The 17,224-nt window shown below is 38.7% G+C and overlaps 1 protein-coding gene across 2 annotated transcripts in view; it reads right to left on the bottom strand.

The window, feature by feature from the left end:
- Window positions 1-17,224, bottom strand: part of EP300 (E1A binding protein p300) — an 80,416-nt gene that overhangs the window by 40,643 nt on the left and 22,549 nt on the right. For both annotated transcript variants that reach the window (XM_069491511.1, XM_069491512.1), the window contains exons 2-7: window positions 15,581-16,218; window positions 7,721-7,897; window positions 6,026-6,287; window positions 4,701-4,814; window positions 3,208-3,453; window positions 111-204 (exon numbers count right to left, since the gene is read on the bottom strand). In XM_069491511.1, the coding sequence (XP_069347612.1) occupies window positions 111-204; window positions 3,208-3,453; window positions 4,701-4,814; window positions 6,026-6,287; window positions 7,721-7,897; window positions 15,581-16,218 (1,531 nt within the window). The remainder of the gene's footprint in view (window positions 1-110; window positions 205-3,207; window positions 3,454-4,700; window positions 4,815-6,025; window positions 6,288-7,720; window positions 7,898-15,580; window positions 16,219-17,224) is intronic.

The raw sequence follows: 17,224 nt of genomic DNA, 5'->3' as shown, positions 1-17,224 counted from the left end.
TCATCAAGAAGATCCTCAAATCAAGGAAATTAAATTAAAAAACTCAAATAAGCAATTATTAACAAGTATGTGAAAATGTGACACAGGACGCAAACCAAGATAAAACTTACTTTTGAGAATTTATGGCTGAATGCAACATTGATTCAGAAAGAAGATTCGGCGTTTGAACCCCTACACCTCCATTTACTCCCATAGGACTAGCACCTAAGGCAAAACAAAACAAAAAGACAGAAATAATAAAACAGCGACCATATAATAAACTCCATAATCAAAGTCAAGAACCAAATGACAATCAGTAAAAATATTAGCAGCACATACAAGAAATAGTTAATAATGATATAATTGGCAATACATACATAAAGGCTAGTACATGAAGTACCCCTACAGACCAGTAAGAAAAAGACAAACAATCCAGTAAGAAAGTAATAGGCAATTCACAGAAAAAGAAATACAGGGCAGATGCAGTGGCTCACGCCTCTAATCACAGTACGTTAGGGGGAGGGGCTCACTTGAAGCCAGGAGTTCAAAAAGATAAGCCTGGACAACACAGCAAGACCACATCTCTTAAAACAAAACAAAACAAAAACCCACTTAAAAATTAGCTGGGCATGGTGGTGTGTGCCTGTAGTTACAGCTACTTGGGAGGCAAAGGCGGGGGGATCACTTGAGCCCAGTGAGCTACAATAACGCCACTGGGCTCTACCCACAGTGACAGAGTGAGACTGTCTCAAAAAAATAGTCACCTAGAACTAAACTTCTTTCCTATAAAATAAAAAAGAAAAAGAATGTATGAAAATACTATCTTTACCTTAAGTCTGTGTCCACTACAGAACTAGAAGGAATCTAGGAGATTTAATTTAAATCACTGTGGAGGAAGACACATTTTTTATGGCCCTAATTTTCACAACAATGACGTTTTCCCCTTAGATTGTTAATTACGTATCCAATCCATCCTCTTGGCAGGGTCCCTCAAAATACTTTAGGGTTGAAAGAGCATGAGTGAGACTTGACAACAATACCATTTGGAGTGCAATCTTGGAAAAACATCAAAGACAAACATTTTCGGTTGCTGAGTAAATAGAAAGAGACCCAATAAACTGCCTCTGTTTACAAATTGGATAACTAGCTTACATCCTTAGGGAATACAACATAGTCCCATTCATGGATTTCACCTTTCAGATGAGGCCTGAACCTGTAGTACCATCCTCAAACAATCAAAGGGGTAAAAAAAATTTAGGTTTATCAATGAAGAATTAATCAATTTCTTTACCCTTTCTACTAATATATATGCTTCTAAATAAACTAAAAGCCAAGTTGCAACTCTAGGGTCATGTTTCTCATTATCATCGAGAATAGCACGAAATGACTCTATCTCTAATAAAATCGATTATAAAATTAGAGAATCCCTTTAAGCACCAAAAAAAAAGCCACGCAGTGTCAAAAACTCTGGGTGCAGTCATCAGTCAAAAGTATAATATTTTCGTTAAAATAAAGTACATAAGATTTGGTGTGAAATGAAAAAACAGTCAGTCATATATTCATAAAATGTAGTAAGTACTTTCTGAAAATCCTCTTAACGACTATTGGAAAATTATGACACAGTAATGGTGACTCCATTTTGATAGTCATTTCTGGTGTTTTTTTTTTTTTTTAAGACAGAGTCTTACTCTGTCACCAAGGCTAGAGTGCCGTGGTGTCAGCCTCGCTCACAGCAACCTCAGACTCCCGGGCTCAAGCAATACTAGTGCCTCAGCCTCCTGAGTAGCTGGGACCACAGGCACGCACCAACACACCCGGCTAATTTTTCCATTTTTAGTAGAGACGGGGTCTTGCTCTCGCTCAGGCTGGTCTCAAACTCTAGACCTCAAGCGATCCTCCCACCTTGGCCTTCCAAGAGTGCTAGGATTACAGGCATGAGCCACTACACCCGGCTAGATATTTACTTCTTTTATTCATTATATAGGCTTTAGGAAACTCATAAGAAGAAAATGAAAATATAAGGGATAAACTCCATAAAACAAAGATATGAGACTAATGATTTTTAAAAAGGTTTGATATTAAAGAAAAAACACTTCATATGTAGGCATTTGTTTATTTGTGTGCTATCTGATGAACAGAAACAATGAGGGTAGTAGAGTCTGAAAAAAGAAATTAGCCAAACAACTAAAAATAGAAAAAATTAGCCAGGCATGGTGGCGAGTGCCTGTAGTCCCAGCTACCTGGGAGGCTGAGGCAGGAGGACCGCTTGAGCCCAGGAGTTTGAGGTGGCTGTGAGCTAGGCTGATACCACGGCACGCTAGCCCGGGCAAGAGAGTGAGATTTTTGTCTCAAAAAAAAAAAAAAAAAAAAAAAAACCACAACAATAACCACACTCATATGTATACATTACAAACCAAAACAATATTTCATCAAGTCAAAACAATTTCTGTTGCGTGGTTTAAAATAGCAGAACAGGCCGGGCGCGGTGGCTCACGCCTGTAATCCTAGCACTCTGGGAGGCCGAGGTGGGCGGATCGTTTGAGCTCAGGAGTTCGAGACCAGCCTGAGCAAGAGCGAGACCCCACCTCTACTAAAAATAGAAAGAAATTATATGGACAGCTAAAAATATATATATAGAAAAAAAATTAGCCGGGCATGGTGGCGCATGCCTGTAGTCCCAGCTACCCGGGAGGCTGAGACAGGAGGATCGCTTGAGCTCAGGAGTTTGAGGTTGCTGTGAGCTAGGCTGACGCCACGGCACTCACTCTAGCCTGGGCAACAGAGTGAGACTCCGTCTCAAAAAAAAAAAAAAAAAAAAATAGCAGAACAATTGGAAACCTTAATGTCCATCGGTAAAAAATTATTGTGTACAATGAAATACTAGACAATCATTTAAAAGGATACATGGGGTAATGAATAGTAGGTGTATACGGCGTTAAATTGAGTTTGTTATGGAATAATGCATGGGATCCCATTTCTGCAAATTAAAAAATTTAAGTTCACATATGCAAAAAAGGATCAAGGAGGATTATAAACCACTGGCGGTTAGCTCTGTTAGATGAATATAAGGGGTATTTTATCTGCAATTTTTAAAAAAATTATTTCACAAAATTAAACATGTACTGTGCAAAAAAAAAGAGTGTAATAAATTAAGGAGTTAATTTTCCACTTATAGATGTCATTTACACACAACCAGTATCACATGTTACTAGGATGACACAAACTTACTCATGTTGCTCATGGGCCGCATGCCTTGGGGAGACTGCCCAGACTGCTGATTCTGCTGGTTCTTCGCTTGCACCTGGGGTTGTGTCGGCATCTGATTTACTTGATAGGGTAGTCCAAGAGCTGCATAGGCTCTCTCTATAGAGCTAGGGTCAATCTGACTAACAGTGCTTAGGCTGGGGGTAGACTGTTGACCCACTCCTAGAGAGCTAGGATTTCCAAGTCCAACGGGTGCTCCAGTCAAAATTGCTAGAAAAAACAAACATCTGGTATTACAACATTAAAGCTGGCAAGAAAAAAAGACTAATAACATGTTTGAGTAAATTTCAAAACACCTGAAATTATTACGTGCTTATGAAACACCTCTCATCTCCCGTTATTTACTTGAAAAAATTTCCAGATGCAGAACTGGATTGTTCAAAGGACCCTGTTGGTATAAAAGGCTTTTGACTCTGAACACCAAATAACCTTCCCACAGGCTATATCAATCTTCCTACCAACGATGTATAAATGCTTTAGAGCCATAAAAGTACCAACACCAGGCAACATTTCTGCCAACATGACAGTAGAGAAATGGTACCTTATTTCAATTCTTAATTTAATACTGAACTCTTCTGGATTTTCTCCCCTCTAGTGAATTCTCTATTCTTATTCCCAATATTCACTAGGTTATTTATAATTTTTTCATAAATTTATAAAACTTAATTCCATATTCACATGTTGTACATTTCCTTCTCAAATTTGTCTTTCAACTCTAAATGTTTTTGTTGTTAGAGAGATGCAGCAGCTGCATTTTTAAAACATAATCTTTCTACTTGTGACTTGTCTTTTTCTTCAGATAGGATCTCACTTTGTTGCCTGGGCTAGAGTGCAGTCATCATCATAGCTCACTGCAGCCTTAAACTCCTGGGCTCAAGTGATCCTCCTGCCACAGCCCCCCATATAGCTATGATTATAGGAATGCACCTGGCTAATTTTTAAATTTTTGGTAGATACAAGGTCTTGCTATGTTGCCCAGGCTGGTCTCGAACTCCTGGCCTCAAGTAATCCTTGAGCCTCAGCCTCCCAAAATGCTGAGATTACAGGCATGAGCCACCAATACCAGTCTGATTTGTCTGTTACTAAGAAAAGTTCTTCTTTATCCCAAGATTATAAAAATAATCTGAATTTTCTATTTGAATCATTTCAAATTACTGGAATATGTGGATCACAGCTATAAAAGAGTAACCTGTCCAATTCCAGAGGATTGATCTTTACAATTCGCATGTTTAAAAAATTCTCCTATTGCTGTTTTCACAGAAGAATATTGAGAGTTCCTGGATCTTATTTTAGTTACCAAGCAGTCCAATTCTATGCACTAACATGAGGTTTAGCAGGAAGCAGAAAATGTAAAAGGGAAAATACCATTTCTTCAACATGGTATGACAGCACCAGGTACTCACAGGAACCTCTAAGAATACTTTTAGCATAAACTCTCAAAAGACTTCATTACTTACACTGTTGATTTCTCTTATCCCCAGCATTTTTGAGAGGGAGACACACGGGACAATCATGCCTTGTACAATTCTTCCAGTGTGAAATGATTTGTCGAGAAGATGCACAGTGTGCCACTAAAAAGAAGAAAATATTTTCTCTAGAGCAGGTTATTTTTTTACATGAATAGCACTAATTTATTGATAACGAGTGCAACAAATGTATTAACTCATGTCATCTTCATAATACCACAACAGGGTTGTTCCTATTAATACAGAACTTACAGTTGAGAAAACAGGCAAAAAATGGTTAAGTCATTTGCACACATTCACAGAGTACCCAAAGTGAGATTCTAACTCAAGCAGTCTGGCTCTAGAGCCCTCCTTTTCACCATCATTCTGTACAACCTACTTAGTTCTAAGTAAAGGTATTCCAAACCAATATTATAACACACATGGCTACAAAGAGTTTTTAATGGTTACACAAATTATATTAAATTAGGTAAAACTAGTTGAGTGAAAGTGTATTAAATTGGGTATTTGCCTATACGACAATTAGCAAACCCTCAAAAATATGTAAGGTATGCTGTGCTGGGGCAAACCAAAGTCTCTTGAGGATCACAACAAAAGAGAAGACCTTTAAAATTTCTTCTCCTACCATAACACTAGATACTTGCTCACAAAATAACCTGATTTTTTTAAGACAGACACTATCAGTTAAGTAGTCTCAAAATAGATTGTTTATAGCAGCTTTTTTCAAAATTGCCCCCAACAGGACACAGTCCACATTTTCTTTACCAAGTGAATGGATAAACCGGTGGTAAATCCAGACAAGGAATGCTCATTTTAAGAAAAAGTATTTATTTATTTGTTTGTTTGTAGACAGGGCCTTGCTCTTTTGTTTGGGCTAGAGTGCAGTAGCATGATCATAGCTCATGCAACCTCAAACTCCTGGGTTCAAGTAAGTGAGTGTCTTGCCTCATCCTCCTGAGCAGCTGGAAATACAGGCATGCACTTGGCTAACGTTTGTATTTTTGTAGAGATGGGGTCTTGTTATGTTGCTTAGGCTGTTCTCAAACTCCTGGCCTGAAGTGATCCTCCCAAAGTGCTAAGATTATAGGCGTGAGCCACTGCATCTGGCCTGGGATTTTTTTTTTAAAGCTTTATTGAGGTGTAAAAACTGTACATGCTTAATGTATACATTTTGATGAGTTTACCTGTAATACCATCACCACAATCAAGGTACTAAACATATACGTCACCTCAAAATAGACTTGATAACAGTTTCTCTCTTCCCCCTGACTGTAAATATTAATTGCTATGCATGGTAACCCCATGGGCCCACTCACCTTGGCAGGACTTGCCTGACTGGCAGTGTGTCATGTGGTTTAGGACATTCTTCATTGTGCGACAGTGGGGAAGGTTGCACTGCCTCACTTCCCCATTAGCCTGCTCCCGGCGCTGGCACTTGTGAGCATGCAAAAGGAGAACAAGCTGCTGCTGAATGAGCTTGCGCTTCTCTGGATCAGCTGTGTGTGCTCCAGAACCCATGCCTTGGGCAACTGGAGTCACCAGGCCTGGCTGCTGGACCTGCGGGGCCGGTTGCTGGCCCTAAAGGATATAACAATAAAGATACATTTAATAGGAGGTGTCATTGTGTGCTATCTTTTAATAAACAAGGTCCTGGATTATTTTCAATTAAAACCTTTTTTTGACATAGAGGACTCAAATACAAATAAATGATGGCTCCTACCATCAAGCAGCTCAATTTAGTAAGAAAACAAATTATAACATTACCAAGTAATATAATCAAAGTATGTAAAATATACAGAGCAAAAGCAAAAAGGACAACATGGTAAACTCCAGTGGGCTAAGGAAAAAAGGAGGAGTCTGAAGTTAAGAGCACATCCAAGGTTGGGTGTGATGGCTCACACGTGTAATCCTAGCACTCTGGGAGGCCCAAGCGGGAGGATCACTTGAACTCAGGAGTTCGAGACCAGCCTGAGCAAGAACAAGACCCTGTCTCTACTAAAAACAGAAAAACTAGCCAGGCGCAGCGGCACGTGCCTGTCAACCCAGCTACTTGGGAAGCTGAGGCAAGAGGATCCTAGGAGTCTGAGGTTGCAGTGAGCTACCATGATGCCACTGTACTCTAGCCAGGGCAACAGAATGAGACTCTGTCTCAAAACAAAACAAACCAAACCAAAAAAAAAAAAAAAAAAAAAAAAAAAAAGGAATAAAAAAAAAGCACGTCCAAGTTAGATTTTTAAAGAACAATGAAGAGCTTCTTGGTAGACTCTGCAGGGGTCTTTCAAGTGGGTGGAAAATTAGGTTTTGTAAACTCTGGAGGAAATTTAGTTTTTACAATAAAAAAGCAAAGATTTCTGAAGACAGAGATACCATGTTTTATTCATCTTTATATCTCTAGTACTTAGCTGAGTATCCGAAATACAGGCATTGAATATGTGATACAAAGTCAAAAACTAAAATATCTGTAAGAGAAATAAATTATAAGACAATTTTTTACAAATGTGAATGCAGACTACTTGACACATTTATAACTAAAAAGTTTCACTTTAGAAAAAATAACAATGTTAGAATCTACTGACAATTTTCTAAAACAAACATCACTGTTTAAAACAGTATGAAATTTCTGAGAGGGAAGTTACTTTTGTATGGTAGAATCAAATAAAATCAGTGGATATGGTCACTGAGAGTTGGGATCCTTTGCCAGAGAGTCCTTCTCAAAAGGACAAAGGATCCACTTTCCTATCCTATACAAACGCTCACAAGCCAAAGCTGATGAATGGCAGGTACCTAAAACTTCACTGTAGCAGCCCACTCGCTCCTGCTTTGAACAGCACTCTTACTTATCAATAACCACAAGGAACAAGCTTCCTTACTCACATGGGTCATCCATTACACATCTATTGAAGCTCCTAGTTTGTACAAATCCTAGCGTGTGTACAGAAGGTATGAGAGTTTAACAATTATTTTGTTAAAATGCCAGTTTGAAAACAAGTTTATAATTGATTAGTGCTCACCATGTTGGACATTCCTCCACCAGGAACTGCCTTTTTGTCCATTGCAAATGGAGATAAGCTATTTGGTAGCACAGTCTTTGTCTGAATCTGGAGACCAAGGCCACTGGCTCCAATCTGCTGTCCGGAATTCTGGGTATATGGGGAACCGTAAGGACTAGGGTTGTTCATCATTCCCATCTAAGAGTAAGAAACAGAAGAAAAATTAAACTTTAATCCTAATTTTATTCCCCATCCCATTTCACTTTTTTAATTTTCAAAGACAATTATAAAAGAAATCCTCTGCTTATATTAGAAAATACACTGCATGAAAATATGCTCATGAAAATACATTTTCAAAATCGACATCAAGGGCCGGGCACAGTGACCCATGCCTGTAATCTTAGCACTCTGGGAGGCTGAGGCTGGAGGATTGCTTGAGCTCAGGAGTGAGACCAGCCTGAGCAAAAGCAAGACCCCGTCTCTATTAAAAATAGAAAAATTAGCCAGGCATGGTGGCGCACACCTATAGTCCCAGCCTCTCGGGAGGCTGAGGCAGAAGGATTGCTTGAGCCCATGAGTTTGAGGTTGCTGTGAGCTAGGCTGACGCCACTGCACTCTACACAGGGCAACGGAGTCAGACTATGTCTCAAAAATAAATAAATAAATAAAATAAAAAAAAAAATCAAGATCAAGGGATCTCAGGCACAGTAAATTTAGTTATTTTGTAAATATTTGAGATAAAGGTGTTTTAGAAACAATTTTAAGCACTTCATTTAATAACTGCTGAACAAGGTTTGCCACTCATCTCCATTAAAAGTCACACATGATACTATGTTAATGCACTTTCATTTAATGTACAAACTATGGCTAATTCAATTCAACTCAATAAGTCATCTGACCCTTAAGCATTTAAATGCTTATTGCAGCATTTTGTTTATATAAAAGGAAAAAAACTGGTCATTTAGGGATATGTCTTTTTTTGGGGGGGGACGGGACACCTGATAACGGTGTTTTTAAAACCTTTTGATTCTGAATCCTTCACACAGAGCATGCAAAACTCCAGATGCCTCACCATTCCTTGCTGCCTTAAACCTTGCTGCTCTATTCATTAAGTTACCACGTTGGCCCTTTAAGTAATTTGACTTTGCAACTCGTATGTATTTTAAAAAGTAGGTTCTTCCCTGTATTTATGTTAAGTTTACCTGGAGCCATTGTACTATAAATCATTAACTGAAAAAGAATAGAGTATTAATTACTCAAAGACCAAATGTTTTACTGATAACAAGGATGAAACTTATGGTCATAAAAAATCCATTAATCTCTCAAATTAAGTAAGTATTTTAAAGTCATTTTAAATAATTCAAACTGCGGTCAGCTTATATAAAGTTAGAAGCCACCCTCCCCCCTCTGCCCAATTCTATTCTTACACATAGCATCCCAACTATAAACCAATTACCACCCACTAGAAACATACAGCAAGCACTCAGAATGGTAACTCAGGATACTACAGCTACTGCTCAATTAAAAGAGTCATACTTCTCTAAAAAGGTCACAGAAAAAAAGAAAAAGTCATAGCAGATTTCTATCCCTCTATGGCAGACCCAATCCTGTCAAAGGGTTTTGCAATTCTACCTCTAAATACACACAAACACACACACACACATCCCTCCCACGTATCCCTGCCCACTGTCACTGTCTTAATTCAAACCCCTCATCACTGCTTCTGTAGACTGTGTCTAACAGGTTTGCCTGCCTTCTGTCTTAATCTGTTTTATTAATGAAAGGAAAGAAGAAGGGGGAAAAAAAACCCCACCATGGTATACCAAGGCCTTCATGAGGCTTAACTCCTTATCTTACTATTTCCTCTACCGATTACTTATAAATCTGAAGGTATCATGCTCTAGAGCCTCTAGCATTTGCCTTAAGTTTTTCCTTTTCCCTACAACTGAGCAGTGGTACACTTCCTTTCCTATTTTACTCCTTGATGTTAACCTGTAAAGGAAATAAATACGAAGTTCACAAAAAGGCAATTTAATTTCTATTTTCTGTTGCTTACTTAGGTGACACAATCATAACTGAGACAGACCTACAGATTCTACTCATCCTTGTAATTTCAAATGTTACCTGAGCTTTTTCTACTCTGCCACAAGTGTTCTTGTCTTTGTTTATAATACAAAATAGGTGATAAAATAATATGATAAAATATGTGCCTCTTCTATCCACAGATTATGCACAAAAGGGAAAGAACCTCAGTTCATTTGTCTTTGTAGCCCCATCATCTCATTGACTGAGGAAAACAGAACTATAAAAGACATATAATAAACTATTTGAACTTCTATAAATGAATTTCAGTTCTTTAAATCATACGCATTTATCTATACTTTGCAAATCTATATCAATATGACATTTTTACCAGTTCAGGTTTGCCTTCAGTGAGAAGGCAAATAAAGAAAAAAGTTAAAGAACATTTACATTTTCAGATGAGATTAGAGACTAAGAGGTAAATAACTTGCCTAATGTTCTGGTGATGATGGGGGAATGAGAATGAAGAAAATGGCATGGTTTGGATCAAAGCATAAAAGAATAAGGTGGCCTGAATGGGAAGCCCAGAGTAAAAAACTTACTGATTCAGCCTCCAATAATTGGAATTTTCTAAGTAAATCTGGCCAGTAAGATTATAGGAAAAGGTTGAAATGAAATTCAGGCTACTTTTGGTAGTTTCCAATGTGGCTACTGCCACATATGCTTTTAAAGTACATTGAAGTAGATGAATGTTAATCTAATACAGCTCCAATAATATGCATGCCTATGTGTGGGGGAGTTGTATTTCACTTAATTCTTTCCTATTACCACGGAAATTCATAATAGACATAATATGAAATCCATTCTATCAATAAAAGACCAAGAGATAATAAATTATACTTTTAAGAGTCCATTATTTGAGTAAGTAAAATGCTGGAATTTGTAAGTTGCCTTAATGTCTCTTGCTAATAAACATAATGTCTTTATTCAAATACATCCCACTACAATCTGGTCCTTCATGACTGTTCACAGGCATCGCCTGCCTAGACCAACTGAATTTCAACCCGGTCCCGATATGGCTTGATCCCTCAATCAGGATGCATTACCTAGAAACTCCAAACTCACTCTATGACAGACTACCGTCTCAAATACACAGACAGTACTTACTCCTGATCAGCTGAAAGTAATTGATTCCTGACATTTTTGATCACCCTGGTCAACAAACTACTCCCAGGCTTTGCTTTTCCATCTCCCTCAGAGTTCTGCTGTCAGAGTTAGGAAATAAAATAACAACCTCCTCATCACTACCTCTTCTATTTCTTAAAGAACTTTCTCTATTCCCCCACTAAATATAATAGAAAGGGAATATATTGCACTTAATTTCTGTTACACTGTAGTTTGATCTTGTCTCCTCTATAGCTAATGTGCTACAGATGCCTAACTACCCACCACGATATAGTTAGCCAGCTAAATTGAAAATGCAGAGGACAAAAAAGGGCCTACAAGGGACTTTTTTCTTTTTTTGTTTTGTTTTGTTGAGACAGAGTCTCACTTTGTTGCCCAGGCTAGAGTGAGTGCCGTGGCGTCAGCTTAGCTCACAGCAACCTCAGACTCCTCGGCTTAAGCGATCCTACTGCCTCAGCCTCCCGAGTAGCTGGGACTACAGGCATGCGCCACTATGCCCGGCTAATTTTTTCTATATAGATTTTTAGTTGTCCATATAATGTCTTTCTATTTTTAGTAGAGACAAGGTCTCGCTCTTGCTCAGGCTGGTCTCGAACTCCTGACCTCAAGCGATCCACCCGCCTCGGCCTCCCAGAGTGCTAGGATTACAGGCGTGAGCCACAGCGCCCGGCCGGGACTTTTTTCTTTTTTAAAAAAATCTGACTCTACAGGTTGCCTCTAAGTTTCCAATACACTCAAAGCAGAAAGAGAACACAGGAACACAAAATAACACATGATAGGGACAAATACTAACAAATAGGAATAACAAAAAGCAGAACCCAAAACAAAGAATTTAACAGTTTAGGAACATTTAACACAGGGACTAAAATCCCTACAGGTCCTAATAAGACTTGCTGGCACCAGAGTAGAGTGACACAATCAATACCGTATGTGTGATTCAAGATTCAACAAATAATAAAAACAAAATTAAACGACATTCAGGTATTTCCTACTACCTACTGGCTTCAATAAATGTTCATGTTATGTATCCACATTCATGCTATATATGTGAGGCACTGTTAACGCACTGGGGAATTAACAGTAAACAAAGATGACTAGAGATCCCTCAAACCCTCACTACATCCTAAACATTGTTTTTCACACTCATTCCTTTTACTCCACTGCCCTAATTTAGGGCCTCATCACCTCATTAGGGCCCATTCCTCTTAAATTGATTTTCCACACCTAAAACCACATCCATCTAGATTGTAATTTGGGACATGAGACCCTCCTATTTAAAATCCATCAAAATATGGCATTTCAGGTACAGCAAGCAAATTAGCAAGTGTAACATACCTACTAAGTAAGTGGCTGAGCCCATTTTGAACCCAGGCAGTATAGCTCCAGGGTCAAAACCATTAACTAACGGTATTTTTATTAGTTAACTTCATACCCTCCTTTATACACAAAGAAGGCAATTGAGGAAAAGAATTTTCAAAAATTTCTTGTCACTGGCATTTTTTAGGGAGCAAACATATTGCCTTGTGAAATTATTTGAGAGGGAAATGATTTACTGAGAAGATTCCCAATACACAGCTAAAGAGAAGGAAGACTGGTACAGCCCAGATATAACTCAGGTAGTATGGTTCAAACTCTGTGTACTATTCCACCTTTCACGGTACCATTCTGTAATAATCCATCAGAAATAATCTTAACATATAATACATTCTGTATGATTATTTTATGTTGACTTTAAAAACATAAGATGAGGGGAAAAGTATGATCCAAGTTTCTTCCCATAAACTGCCATTAGTCCGATTTTAGAAGACAGTTATAGTGGTAGCGTCACAACCTGCCTGCACATCCTGAACCACAGACTCATCAATGAAAAGAACTGTACAAAAGCTGATGTCATTTGCCAGTAGGGTTCAAGTAATGACATCTCATTGAAAACTTCCTTACCTTCATTCCTGATTCTTAAGTATCACTACAACTCTTAGGGGGAGTTTAAGAAGAAATATAACGAGTACAGTTAACTCTACAAGATCATTTTTTGAACACTCTGACTTGAATTTATTTTAATCTTCAATAGGAAAATATAGAAAAGACTTCTCTGCCACAAACAGAAAATAAGTTGTTTCATAAAAACACTTACTTGTATAATAAGTGGGTCTCATCATATACCCCAATAACTTTAAATTTTATTTATTAAACACTAGAGCTCTTATGTATCAGGGACTGATATAAGTGGTTTACAATTATCAAGTAGGTGGGATTCATTAAAATAAGGAAATAAAATATCACCAACAATAAAATTCTTTTTATTTTTATTTACTTATTTATTTATTTTTGAAACAGAGTCTCACTGTTGTCCGGGCTAGAGTGCCATAGTGTCAGCCTAGCTCACAGCAACCTCAAACTCCTGAGCTCAAGCGATCCTCCCGTCTCGGCCTCCCAGAGTGCTAGGATTACAGGCATGAGCCACCGTGCCTGGCCTAAAATTTTAATATATGAATTCCCCCGTGTTAAAATGTAGTAAGCTCCACAAGGACAGGGACTTTGTTTTTTCCGCTGATATATACCCAGACCTGGAAACAACGCTGGTGCAAGAAATTTACATTATAACTAGGACAGTGCCCCACCCCCAACCTAGGTAGTCTTCCAGTGGAACCTTTCCTTACTCTATTTTTCTTCACAGCACTTACCTAGCATACTCTAAATAGTATCTCATGTGCATACTACAAAGTAAGTTACATGAAGTTCACTCACTGCTCTATGTCCAGCACCAAAGCTAAGAATCAATAAATATTTTATCAAGCAGTAAAGGTTAACTGCCATCCCCCCTCTCCCCACTAAATATAAACATAGTGGAGGCAAGGACTTTATCTCTTCATAGCTGTGTTCCCAGAACTTAGAAAGGTACTCAGTAATTTACCTTCTTGTTTCTAGTTCTTACTCCCAAGTAGTCTAAGTAAACAACATTGACACAGCAACATAAAAGTCCCAGAAACGGAAAATCTGCAGAGCAGGGATGCTAAACAGAATTCTTTCCTAAATTGTCAATATTCTTTACTCTGTAGCAAAAAAAATATTTAAGGACTTCTGTATACCTACATGTGACCTCAACCTCTCCATTTGTCCTTATGTCTTAAATTCATACTTGCATTCTCTCTCACCATCTAGGTTCTCAGGAACACAGAAGTCCTAATGCCTGCTCAAATCACTCCTCTTACAGAGAGAACTTGCTTCTGACTACTTGTGAAAATCATATCCATCCCCATTTCATCTTCCAAGTGAAGCCATCTCTCATTCAACAAATAAGTAACTACGTGCCAAGCACTGGCAACTACAGCTTGATCCCATTTTAAGAAAAAGGGATAGGCCGGGCGCCGTGGCTCACGCCTGTAATCCTAGCACTCTGGGAGGCTGAGGCGGGAGGATTACTCGAGGTCAGGAGTTCGAGACCAGCCTGAGCAAGAGCGAGATCCCGTCTCTACCAAAAAATAGAAAGAAATTATCTGGACAGCTAAAAATATATATAGAAAAAAATTAGCCGGGCATGGTGGTGCATGTCTATAGTCCCAGCTACTCGAGAGGCTGAGGCAGAAGGATTGCTTGAGCCCAGGAGTTTGAGGTTGCTGTGAGCTTGACGCCACGGCACTCTAGCCTGGGCAACAGAGCGAGACTCTGTCTCAGAAATAAATAAATAAAAAGAAAAAGGGATAGAATATTTTAAGAAAAATATAGAAGAATAAGCATCACAGCATGTGAGCCTGTATCTTAATTGTGCATAGAGAGCACACATTCAAAAGGTTAAAACATTTCTTAAAATATATTTAGCATTTTTTTTTTTTGAGACAGAGTCTCACTCTGTTGCCTGGGCTAGAGTGCCATGGCGTCAGCCTAGCTCATAGCAACCTCAAACTCCTGGGCTCAAGCAATCCTACTGCCTCAGCCTTCCAAGTAGCTGGGACTACAGGCATGCGCCACCATGGCCGGCTAATTTTTTTCTATATATTTTTAGTTGTCCAGCTAATTTATTTCCATTTTTAGTAGAGACGGGGTCTTGCTCTTGCTCAGGCTGGTCTTGAACTCCCGAGCTCAAACGATCCACCCGTCTCGGCCTTCCAGAGTGCTAGGATTACAGGTGTGAGCCACCGTGCCCAGCCCCATAGTTGAGGTTTCATAGTAAACAAATGCACCTTAATTTCCATCAACTAATAAAGAAAAATATCATTTAACAAAATTCTTAGAATAACCGTATCTTTTATAAACCAGGGATATTCCAAGCAGCAGGAACAAATGAAGTCTCTATCTGAAGACTGTAATGCCAGCTATCTCAAAACTGTATTTCTATAAGGAGTCTACACGGCTAAACTGGACTTGGAAATGAGATGAAAATATTCCAATACTCGTACCAGAGAGAACAGGAATTAGCTGGCCATCTTTTGGAACTATGAAGGTACAGAATAACAAAGTCAGTCATAAAACTAATGTTTTACTTAAATTTAATATAAGCACTTCTTAAAACTTTTGACAGCACAGTAGATCCTTGGCATGTAATATGTGGGAAATGCTACACAATGTAAGATTAAACATGAGCAGTTAAGAATACATAACTGACCCATAAGCCCTTCCAACATTGAAACATTCAGATGTGTATCGACTATGCACACAAACCAAAACTGCACTTACCTTAAGAGGCTGGGGGCCTCGTAATCCTGTTTGTCCTCCCATCTGGGGAGAGCCCTGCTGCAGTGGCTCAGTCATTAAGTTGCCAGCATTTCCCATGCCTGGGTTTGGGTACTGCATATTTGGTCGCCCCCGGCCTGCTCCAATCGAACCGTTCATGACTTGATTAGGCATTATCCCTTGTCCATTGCCTGCAGCCAACATTCCTGGATTCATGCCAACATTCATCCCTGTGTTCATTGCCATGGCAGGCTGACTTACTGGACTGTTCATCATACCTGTTGAGGACTGTGTGGGACCTTGATTTGGTCCACTAGTGCCCATTCCCATGTTGGGAGAAGTCAAGCCTGCCTGTGCCATTGGGCTTTTGACCATGCTATTTATCAAACCTAATCCAGGACTGTTCTGTTGGGCCTGACTGGCCATAACTTGACCTGGGCCACCAACCCCCATATTGAGGTTAGGGGAACTACCAGACCGTAGCAATTCTGACAGCTGTTTATGTTTAGAGGCTGCATCTTGTACTATGCCAAGACTTGTTTGAAGCTGACTAATATCACCACCATTGGTTAGTCCCAATTCTGTAGAGTTGATTAATTCATCTGGTAAGTCATGCTCCAAGTCAAATAGAGAGCCAAAATCTAGAAGCAAAGAGGAAAGATAAAGGTTAAAGTTTAACAGAATCAAAATCAGAAATTGTTCCATATTTTTGTTCTGGATAAGCATTAAATATCATTTCCAAACCTCCCTCCATGGAATACTATTTATTATTTGCATTGCAGTTTTTCCATGTTACACTAAAAATTTTGTTTTTTAAAATATATATATATATATTTTTATTGAGGGGATATTTGGTTACACCAACAGGTTTAAATACTTTTAAGAATTGTACCTAAAATAAGACCAGGATCAAAAAGGATTAAATGTTAGTACGACACCCATTACATGAGGTGCTGAAAGTTTGTATTGCTAGTCACGAAAGATATGCAATTAAGTTGTATTAATATTCCAGAATTCCTAAGAAAGGTTAAAATAACTTATCTAAGATACATCTAAATTCAGAATTAAAACAGAAGACTTAAAATATTCTAATACATTTAAAAAGACAGCTGATACAAAAGACCCATTTTTAGAACCATTTGTAGAACATCCAGTGTGAGCTGCAGGAAGACAGGGGCTGTCCATTTTTCACCAAGTCCTTATCACAATGCCTGTCACAAAGTAGATCCTTAACAAGCTGAGGGAATGTTTTCACATGACCTGTAGCCTGCATAATAGTTTTTCTTAACCAAAATCTAGCCAGAATAGGGTACAAAACCATGCCTCTTGCTCCTTCAACATAAAAACTATCCCCACCATAATGGGGGTGCAAATTATAAATAAATGCAGGGTTTTCTCGACCTTGGTACTATTAACATTTTGGGCTGTATGGTAATTCTTTGTTGTGGAGGGAGAGGGGATTGTCTTGTGTACTGTAATATACTCAGCAGATCCCTGGTCTCTCCACTTAATACCAGCAGCACCCATACCCCAACTGTGACAATCAAAAATGTCTCCAGGTCTCCAGACATCACCACATGTCTGCTGGAGGGACAACATTGCTCCTGCCTGAACCTGTTGACAGTATTAAACTATTATACAAATTGA

The sequence above is a fragment of the Eulemur rufifrons genome, chromosome 16 (genome assembly GCF_041146395.1).
Source record: "Eulemur rufifrons isolate Redbay chromosome 16, OSU_ERuf_1, whole genome shotgun sequence".
Classification (NCBI taxonomy): Eukaryota; Metazoa; Chordata; class Mammalia; order Primates; family Lemuridae; genus Eulemur; species Eulemur rufifrons.
This window is presented reverse-complemented; position numbering and strand designations above follow the sequence as displayed.